At 41.5% G+C, this 10,949-nt stretch overlaps 1 protein-coding gene across 1 annotated transcript; it reads right to left on the bottom strand.

The window, feature by feature from the left end:
* Window positions 1-219: 219 nt before the first annotated feature.
* Window positions 220-10,519, bottom strand: LOC121497748 (B-cell lymphoma 3 protein-like). The gene is made up of 6 exons (XM_041767475.1): window positions 10,505-10,519; window positions 10,057-10,448; window positions 5,767-5,881; window positions 5,437-5,610; window positions 3,549-3,652; window positions 220-1,563 (listed from the first exon to the last, which is right to left on the bottom strand). The coding sequence occupies exons 1-6, from the start codon at window positions 10,517-10,519 to the stop codon at window positions 1,266-1,268; spliced, it is 1,098 nt and encodes a 365-aa protein (XP_041623409.1). The 3' UTR covers window positions 220-1,265.
* Between the last annotated feature and the right edge of the window lie 430 nt (window positions 10,520-10,949).

The following is a 10,949-nucleotide window of genomic DNA, read 5'->3' as shown; positions in this document are numbered from 1 at the left end:
CCTGCATGGAGCCTGCTTCTCTCTCTGCCTGTGTCTCTGCCTCTCTCTCTCTCCTCTGTGTCTTTCATGAATAAATAAATAAAATCTTATAAAAATAAGGCTTCTTTAGCTCAGGTCAGGACTCAGGGACCTTGGGGTTGCCCTGCCTCCAGCTCTCTGCTCAGCAGGGAGTCTACTTCTCCCCCTTCCTCTGTCTCCACCCCCATTTGTGTTCTCTCACACTCAAATAAATAAAAATCTTTTAAAAACAACCAACAGTTTTTCATACCTGGTTATTCATTCCTTTGGATATCTCTTCCCTTGCAGTCCACTCTATCTCCTGAGGAAAACTGAAACTATGTCATAATTAAACCATGATGAGAATGTGAGGGCTCCAGTGTGCTGAGGATGATCTGGGCCATAGTCTACTAAAAATCCCTGACCTGGGAGAACCACCTCAAAGGGACCACAAAATTAAATCAGAAAACCTGTATTCTGGCATTGTGGGAGTCAGTGAGGGAACAACAAACATGACATTGCGGTGTTCACGGAGTAGAGGCGACTTTAATGCCACATTTAGGGTGAGCACAAAGGGCCTACGGAGTCATGTAAAATAAGGGTAGTGAGTCAGGGATGGATGTGATATCAAAGCTAAAACTTAAAGAACGAATAGAGATTAGCCAGTGAAGAGGGAGAGAAGCACATTCCAAAAAGAAGGGCTAGTGTATCAGTGAGGGTCCAAACAGGAGACAAACCACTTAGTAATTTCAACAGAGAATGTTTAATATAAAAAATGATGAACTATAACAGTAGATCAACTATAAAGATGAGAAAAGAAATCCAAATACCCTGTTAGGTGCAAGATTACCCAAGAAAGATTGCCCAAATGGGTAAATCCCAAGGCTGGGATTCAGGTCTCTTGAATTACCCAAGAAAGGTGCAAGATTACCCAAGAAAGATTGCCCAAATGGGTAAATCCCAAGGCTGGGATTCAGGTCTCTTTGAAGGAGATGTCGGAACTGCAGTCAGAGTTGCCCTGCCAAAGCTAGTCCATGCTACTCAGCATGCAAACAGGAACTACCCTTCAGGAGTGCAGGGAGTCCTGTCTGATAAATGGATGTATAGAGAGGGTCAGGGAACAATGAGCCCACCGACCAGCAGAGCAGTGCAAGGCCTCCAGTGTATCATATGCACATGCAGAAGGATGCAACAAACCCCTTAGCGATACAGCAGAGTTAAGACTAAGGACTGGATGCAGAGAGTGAGTAGGGTGTCAAGAGCATTTGCTAGGGGCATGGTATCCATTTTAGGAAGGTCACTGGCTGGGGCCGGGACTGCATGCTCTGGAGTGCACAGCTGGGAAGAGTACTTCTGATGCTGGTGAAGGGGGCGCGGCAAGGGAGGAGGAGAAAGGAAGGAGATAGGAAGAAGAGAAGAAGAAGGAAAGGAGGAGGAGAAGGAGGAGGAGAACACAAAGACGACGAAGATGAAGATGAAGATGAAAGAAGACGAAGAAGAAGAAGGGAAGCAAACCGGAACGTGGGCCAGGGCCAGTGCTCAATCTCCAGGCTAACAGGAACAACCCTGTGGGACACCAATAAGTTGAGGTTGGTAATCGGATTGTCAGAGGAAGTCAGACATACAGGACTCAAACTTCTCTGCCATCCATTGTGCTGCAATCACACCTTCTTTAGCAACTTTGGACCCCCCCCCCCAAGTTAACTCTTCTGTGGTACTGTCTTCAGACTTCTCTGTCGCACCTTTTCATTACTATCTCATCATCATTTAGTAATTCTTTGTATTTACTTCCACTGTTTAAAATACTATGTCATATCTGTCTTCTGATTGGACCCAGACTAAGATAGAGGCCGGGGAGTTGCACTCTTTGGATTTGTCTTCTAGAGGATCTACCACAGAGAGCACAGTTGAACTGCAGCTCAAAATGTAGACAGCTGCTACAAGGTTTCCCAACCTTGTACCATGGACATGGTGGACTGTTGTGGAGGCCTCTCTTGGGTATGTTTACCAGCACTCCTGACATCGACCCACTAGATGCCAGCAACGTCCTCAGTTGTGAGGATCGGAAATGTCTCCGGACGAATCTATTGTTAGCAGTGTCTGTAGCTAATAATACTGCATTGTATACTTAAACTTTGCTAAGAGGGTAGAGCTTACGTTAAGTGTTCTTAACAATTAATTAATTAATTAATTAATAAGAGCAGGAAGAAACTTTGGGAGGTGATGGGTAGGACTATGGCTTTAAGGCACTGATGATTTCACAGAGGTCTATACTTATCCACAAACTCACTGAATTCAATACATTAAGTATGTACAGCTTTTGACATGTCAAAAAACATGTCTCCAGACGCTGCCAAATGCTCCCTGAGGAGCAGAATTCTTCTCCCACCAACCCACCCCCAACGCATTGAGAATTAGTGGTATAAAATATGCTACCTCCAGAACCGAAAGACGTCTCCCAGTTTCTGTCTTTGTGAAAAGGTATTCAAAATGTGGCAATTTTTCTTTCACTCCTGCGGGAATATCCTGGCATGCCCACTAGATGCCTCAAAACTTCACGGATATGTCAATTCATGCCGTCTTACCAAGGGCCCAAAGCGTCATAGCCTCTTACTGCTCCTCATGTCAAATTAGCATGGTGTTAATATGATAGGCCAATGAGGTATTCTGGGGATGTTCAAATGGTCTAGCTCCATGACTTAATAAAACGCTGAGGCAAATGAAATGAATGACACTTTGCCTATACTCTATGAATATGAACTATTTCTGATTCACTAGCGGAATAGAAAAGAATGCATTTGCCAAATCAGTGGTGACATACCATGTACCTGACGTCTTATCAATCTGTTCTGGAAGCAATAAGGGGCGCACAATAACTATGACTGGAACTACTCTTTGTTTAAGTTGACAGTAACTACAGATATTTGCCACAATCTATCCAGTCTCTGAATGGGCCAGACTAGTGAATCAAGCAGAAATGTGATAGAGCTCACCAGCCTTTCATCCTTTAGCACTATCCCACTGCATCTCTGCTAGGATGCAGGGTTGTTTTTGGTTTACCCTACCAAATGAAGGCTTGGAGACAGTTTCAGAGGTTTCTGCTTGGACTCTCTAAATTTTTTTTTATCAATTATATTTCCTCATTCAGGAGAGACACAGAAAGAAAGGCAGAGACATAGGGAGAGGGAGAAGCAGGCTCCCTGCTGGGAGCCCGATGTGGGGCTCAATACCCGGACTCTGGCATCATGCTCTGAGCTAAAAAAGCTAACAATTTTAACAAGAAATCCTTTTAGCTACTGTAGAATCATACAGAAAAAAAAAACTATTGCAAATGACATCAATCTATATTACAAAGGATTCTGAAATATACTATACAATGTTCTTCACCTTATCCTGTCAGAGTAATTTTTTTCTAGCTAACCAATCACATGCTGATATTTTTCACTATACTTATACTCTTCTTATTAAGTTAAACTTTCTGCCTTGAGAAATTGTTACCACTCTTGACCAAATACTAAGATTCACACACACACACACAAAAAAACCTTTACCGTTTAGCGTGGTCAACTGCATTTACATTTGCTTCTCCTAGTAAAAATTTTGCCATTTTCTCTTTTTTTTCATTTACAGCAACTAAAAGTGGTGTGAGGCCATCCTGTAGGAGTGCAAACAAAATTTATAATTTACAAAATTACATATTTGGATAATGAATCATAAAAATTCTAAACGATCCTGTAACTTAAACATGTAACATAGAAAGTAAATAAAATTAGCCTCTTCGTTCTCAACCCTCCATGGTTTCACCACCTGCTCCTTCTTTTTAAAATACGGCTTTCTCAGGGAGCCTGGGTGGCTCAGTTGGTCAAGCATCTGCTTTCAGCTCATGAGCTCAGGTCATGATCTCAGGGTCTCAGGATGGAGTCCCACCTTGGGCTCCCTCTACAGCAAAGAGTCAGCTTCTCCCTCTCCCTCTGCCCCTCCCCTCCACTTGTGCTCTCTCTCCTGCTTGCTCACTCTCTGTCTCTCTCAAAAACATAAACTCTTTTTAAAAAGTAAAATAAAAATAATAAAATAGACCTCCTCTTCCTCTTCAACAGATAACCTGCAGTCATTCCACAAACTCGCTTCAAACATTGCCTGGCTCCAAGGATCTTTGCTTCTTTCACAATATATATCATGGTATACTCCAGTTATTTTATTCCACACCATCTAAACCAAAAGCTTCTAGAGGGGAGGGGTTATTTTTTATCTCTGTATCTCTACTCTCTAAAACATAGTAGTAAATTTTAAAGTATTGTTATTGATTTTAATGGATAAATAAAAAACTTTAATAAAAAAAAAGGAAGGTAGGAAGGAAGAAGTATGGTGAGGCTGGGTGGCTCAGTGGGTTAAGCAAAACTTTCTGGTTTTGGTCATGATCCCACTCCTGACTTCAAGCCCCGTGCATCAGGCTACCTGGCTCAGTGGGAAGTCCTCTTCTTCCCCTACGTCTGCCTTTCCTCCCTCCTCATGTTTGCTCTCTCTCTCTTATAAATACAATCTTCAAAAATAAAATGTGTTGCTATTTAAAGCAAAAGCTTAGACAATTATTTCGAAATATTTTCATCCAGGACATGCTTGAGCTTCCAAATATGAAAAATCGACCCTATCTATGGCACACAACAGTGTTTCTGCAAGGGCAGCGACTGAAGGTAATGCACGTCAAAGAAAGCACAGGGAGACTGGCAAGTGTGGTCAGCACCAGCTCCCCATGGACACCTACCACCCCACTGAGGAACTACATAGGCTGAGCAGGAGCTACTCTCCGGAATGGGAGGCCTCAACGTGGTATGTGGCTGGCAGAGTGGCTACCAGCACAAGTAGATACCCCCTGTACGATGTCATGACTTGATCCCCCTGCTCTCATCTTCTGAACCTTAGGGCCTAGAGCGCCCAAGGCCTATTACAACCTGCTGCTTTCTCCTCCCATTTACATTCACCCAAGCTACTCCTCTGGGTCACGGTCTGCTACTCATCCCCAGAAGCATCCATTTCCTAAGCCCCTGCACAGCATTCAGCCTCCATCATCACCACACTCCCCTCTAGGCCATCAATCCTTTGTGGGCTCTGAGGGCACCATCTACTCCCAGGCACTAAGGGGAAGATTTTCTTACTAGGCTGGAAGGGTAGCTAGCAGACAGAATGTTTCCTTTTTATATGCATTACTTTTCTCTTTCCCTCCCTCTGCCTTGGTTTGGAGGTGTTTCCATGATGATAGGACCTGCTGTGTAAAATTCAATATCGATGTCTTCATATATTTATGTGCTTATGTACAAATATATGTACATATACATGTAAAAAATCCTTTTGCAGCTACATTTATTTACTTTTTTACTGACTTATTTATTTATTTATTTATTTATGATGTCAAATACGTTGTAAAAACAAGTTGACCTGTACCTTGTTTTTGGCCTCTATGTCTGCTTTATTGTAAAGCAGCTTCCATGCTATTGAGATATTTCCCTCATAGGACGCATAATGGAGAGCGGTGTTGCCCTTGAAATCCTTAGTATTTACATCAGCACCATTTCTGAGAAGAATATCTACACATGCCTCTTCTTGGCATTGTACAGCCTGTCAGCATTACAACAAGAAACAGAATGTAAATTCTGGGAACTTAAACAAAACATGCCACAAGTTTCACCATGAGTTATGTTTAAATGCAACAAATGTTCATTCCAAGGGCTTCAGTCCAATCCACCTCAGGCAGACATAGCTGTGACCACCCACCTTCACGAGAGCTGTCCTGTTTTCTCCATCACGGAGGTTTAGCTCGCATTCCCACATCACCAGGTCCCTCACCATATCTACAGAGCCAATGGCACAGGCCAAGTGGAGAGGAGTCCTGTGAGAGTGAAAGGACTTGTCAGGAAATTACAGTGTACCTTTTCAAAACATTCAAACTAATTCATAGAATTGTAAATGTTAAATACTATGTTATTCTCATGACTCCAAAACAAAGATTTAGTTTTCTTTGGAAGAAAGTACAATATTTATTAGTGATTATTCACCGCTCTATTAAAAGAGCAGCCTATCTGTTTAGGAAGAGCATGACCTCAGGAGGCAGTTCAACCTGGGTTTGATTCCCACTTTAACTCTGTCACTTCACAGTGACCACTTAGCCTTATCGCAATTTCCTCATCCACAAAATGGGCATAAAAATAGTTATCTCAGGTCACCTGTCTGGCTCACTCTGAAGAGCATGTCACTCGATCTCGGGAGCCAGGGGTTCGAGACCCCTGTTGGTTATAGAGGTTACGAAACAATAATAAATAAATTAAAAGTTAGTTATCTCACAAGACCTCTTGTCGTGATCCTTAAATGACGATCCATGCAAAGCGTTTAGAATACTAGTTCCTAGCACAGATATTATTATATCTATTACTACAACTTACAACGACCCACTACAATTAGGTAAAATGATCCAATTATGCCTACTTTGCAGCTACGTTTAAGGATGAGCATGAATACTCTATTTCAAGGATTCCAAGATGCTCATTTTGTCACCTTTTAATATCTCTGACATCGGAATCCAATTTCTAATTCAAAATGTCTTAAAACTATAACTGGCATGATTTTTAAAAATTTCTTCTTGGTAAATAAATAGTGGGGCATCATACAATCTATAGGGTGCCTTAAGTGAAATAATGACATATACAACAGGTCTGCTGCACTTCTAGTCCTATGCCTGGAATTACATTGTTCAAGAACTAAAATAATTTTCAGTAGTTGAAAGCATTATGAGAAGAGAGGTCTAAAAAGAACAAAAGGATTTTTTTTAAGCAACCCTTACTTTAAATTTCAAGGAATTTTAAGCCAAAAGTAACTCAGGATTCAAATAAATGTGGAGAGCTCTTTTATTTTTTGGGAGGTGCTGGGAAGCTCATTTTATTAAGCATTTTAATTAATAGAAAATGTTTAGATTCATAGAAATGAAGTATTTCCAATTACCAATATTAGTATTTAATATTATTGAAATGTCAAAAGGGCAGGTAAAGGTAATCTTTTACAATTTCTGATCTTCAGAAATGTTTTCCTTTGACAGGAAATTCCAAGGAAAAGCTTCACGTGAGATTAAGTCCTAATACTTCCATTTAAAATTTCTCACCTAGGGTCACCCGGGTGGCTCAGTTGACTGAGTGTCCAACTTTTGGTTTTAGCTCAGGATGATCTCAAGGTCATTAAGACAGAGGCCCACATTAGGCTCCATGCTCAGGGTGGATTTGGCTTGAGATCCACGCTTTCCTTCTATTCCTCCCCTCCGATGACCTTCTCTCTTTCTTTTTAGAATAAATGCATCTTTTATCATTTACAAAATAAAATAAAATCTCTCATCTTAGGAGTGCCTGGCTTGCTCAGTCCGTAGAGCATGTGTCCTTAAATGTCCAGCCCCATGTTGGGTAGAGAGATTACTTAAAAATGAAAGCCCTAAAACCTAAATACATAAAATTTCTCATCTTGCTCATACTGGGAAACATGGAGTCTTCTTTTTTAAGATTTTATTTATTCATGAGAGACACAGAAAGCACAGACATAGGGAGAAGCAGGTGCCTCACGGGGAGCCCAATGTGAGACTCGATCCCAGAACTCTGGGATCACGCCCTGAGCTAAAGACAGATGCTCAACCACTGAGTCACCCAGGAGTCCCTGAAGTCTTTTTAAAATTGAAAAGATCCTGAGTAGACTATGTCTGCTATATAACCTGTGTTCAGGTTTCTCTGAGAAATAAATGGACTGAAAGAATACATAAATTCATTTGTAGAATATAAATAATAGTGAAAGGGAATAGAAGGGAAGGGAAAAAAATGGGTAGGAAATATCAGAAAGGGAGACAGAACATGAAGACTCCTAACTCTGGGAAACAAACTAGGCGTGGTGGAAGGGGAGGTGGGCGGAGGGTGGGGGTGAATGGGTGACGGGCACTGAGGGGGGCACTTGACAGGATGAGCACTGGGTGTTGGCAAATTGAACACCAATAAAAAATAAATTTATTATTAAAAAATTCATTTGGAGAGTTCGAGAGTTTTTAAAGATTTATCTATTTCTTGGAAAAAGAGAGAATGCATCAGTGCGGTGAAGGGCAGAGGGATAGGGAGACAATCTCAAGCACCCTCCCCATTGAACATGGAGCCCAACAGGGGGCTCAACCCCACAATCCTAACATCATGACCAGAGCCAAAATCAAGAGTCTGATGGTCAACAAACAGCCACCAAGGCACCAGGAAAGTTCAATATTTTTAAAGAAAACTTTTGTGAAGTAAACATACTTTTGAAATAGCAATAAAATTTATATTTGCTATTTTTTTAATTTTTTTTCAGAAGAGGGATACAACAAAAATTCTATAAGGTTTTGCAATACCATTTATATTTTTTACTTTTTATTTTTATGAGGATTTAACCAAAATAAAATCATTAACCATTTACTTATTAGATGTTATAAAGTTGCACATAATAAAAACATATGTATAGGTCATCGCCCGTGGCGCAGCGGTTGAGCGCCGCCTGCAGCCCGGGATGTGATCCTGGAGACCTAGGATCGAGTCCCACGTCAGGCTCCCTGTAATGGAGCCTGCTTCTCCCTCTGCCTGTGTCTCTGCCTCTCTCTCTGTGTGTGTCTCTCATGAATAAACAAATAAAATCTTTAAAAAAATAAAAATAAATAAAACCAGATGTATATATTTAATGTATGCATAATACAACCTACAATACAGATAAAAATATTCCCCTTAGTTCTGAAGAGGCTAAAGGTTGTCAGAAAATACCAATCCTCTCCCATCAATTTTTTTTTATTTTTTTTTAAATAGAAAGAGGGGCACTTAGGTGACTCAATCAGTTAGGCATCTGCCTTCGGCTCAAGTCATGGAGCTGGGGTCCTGGGATCGAGCCCTACATCATCAGGCTCACCCTGCTCTATGGGTTTCTGCTTGTTGTCCCCCTGCCCCTCACTGCTGCTTGTTTGCCTGGTCTCTCTCTCTTTAAAGTAAATAAGTAGAAACTATTTTTTGTCTACACAAGATTCATATTCTTGTTCTCCTGGATTAGTTCATTGATAATAAACCTTTCTTAGAATTTTTATGTATCTTTCCTATAGAAATCACAGATTTTAAGAAAATGAAAAATCCACTTAGAATCCAAATGTTTGAAGATAACTAATTTTACATTTGCACATCTTTTTGGCTAACTCAAAACCATTGTCTGCTTATATGTTTGTATCATCAAAACAATTTTTCACTCATTTAATGATCCAAAGTACAGCTTTGCATGTTAATGTGTATCAATTATCTCTGCCACATTCAGTGGTCACATAGTAGTCCAGCCTATGGATACACTGCCATTTATTTATACAGGCCATTAAGTGACTCCTTAATACACTGCTATTGTAAATAGTGCTGAGAATACCATATTGTATATTATTTATTTCTAATGATTTCCTAAAGATATTTTACATCAATAAGCTTCATGGCTAAAGGAAATACTTATTTTTCAATGTGGTACTTAACCACCAAACTATCTGAAAAGTCCAAAACAACTTAAATTTTAAGTAGTATAAGTAACATCATTCCTTATCTTCACAAAGCTTGGGATGGAAAATGGGATTTTGTGCCTCTTTTTAAAATATTTTATTTATTTGAAATTAAGAACACCAGCAGAGGGGAGAGGGAAAGAGAAAAGCAGACTCCCCACTGAGCAGGGAGCCTCACCAGGGGCTAAGTCCCAGGACCCAGAGATCATGACCCTGAGAGGAGGTCAGAAGAGGCCAACTGACTCAGCCATCCAGAGGCCCCGATCTCATTCCTGTAATAACCATCCTATAAAACGAAGATGTTCTTTTTCTCCGAAACATATGTTGTAAACATTTTGCAAGTACATTCTCTTTTATTTTGCTAATATTACTTTCTGATTCAGAGGGTTTTTTCTTTTTATGTGGCTTAATCAAACTCCAGAATTTTTGCTTTTAATGTCATGAGCCCCTCTACCGCCCGCCCCGCCTCCTCCTGCCCGCCTCAAAAGCCCTGTTACCTGTTCTTCCTGTCCCTTTCATTTAAGTCATGTAAACCAAAAACCAGCAACTGCTCTATCTCCTGCATTTTTTCTGCATCGCCCTCAAACACAGCTCTGTGGATTTCCCGGAGATCTTGATATCTGATGTGGTATCCGGGGCCGGGGCTGTGGAAGTCGGAAACAGTCGTAGCCATAGGCGGCGATCTGACCCTCAGAGGCCTGAGGTTGAAGCCGAAGGGCAGCACGCCCCACCCATTCCGCGCTGTAGATTTCTTTTCCATAATGAAGCCGACAGGCCTCAGTGGCACAGGTTTCACCGCCTCTAGTGCGATACACTCCCGCGCCAGCAATAAGGCAAGTGGGCCTCGCCTCAATGTCCCAGGGACTAAGCCCAACGACTTAGAATCTTCCTAGGCAGAACCGGTGTAACCTAGCAACAGTGCTAAATGCAAACGCGCCTGCGCACCTCAGAAGCTGGCATCCCTGCGCATGCGCACAGAGGGCAATGGCCAAGGGTGCCCAAAGCCTGTGTGCGAGGAGGCCCAAGCCTCTCAAATCTCTGAGATCCCCTGTGAGCTGGGCTGGCTTCCCTTCAGAAGTTGGTGGGATGACTGAGCATTTGGGGACGTTTGCAAAAGCCTCTGAGGTGTGGAAATGTAGTTTTCTGGGCCTGTGAGTGGCTCAGTGGTTGAGCATCTGCCTTTGGCTTCGGTCATGATCCGGGGGTCCTGGGATCAAGTCTTGCATCGCACACCCCACAGGGAGCCTGCTTCTCCCTCTGCCTATGTCTCTGCCTCTCTCTGTATGTCTCATTTGAAAATAAATATAATCTTGAAAAAAAATGTATCTCAAAGTAACTTCAAAGAACTGAGAAGGAATAATTCTTTTTTTTTTTTTTTTCTGGAAAAACC

Source organism: Vulpes lagopus, chromosome 8 (genome assembly GCF_018345385.1).
Source record: "Vulpes lagopus strain Blue_001 chromosome 8, ASM1834538v1, whole genome shotgun sequence".
Classification (NCBI taxonomy): Eukaryota; Metazoa; Chordata; class Mammalia; order Carnivora; family Canidae; genus Vulpes; species Vulpes lagopus.
Note: the sequence above shows the minus strand (reverse complement) of the source record. Positions and strands in the feature narration are given on the sequence as shown.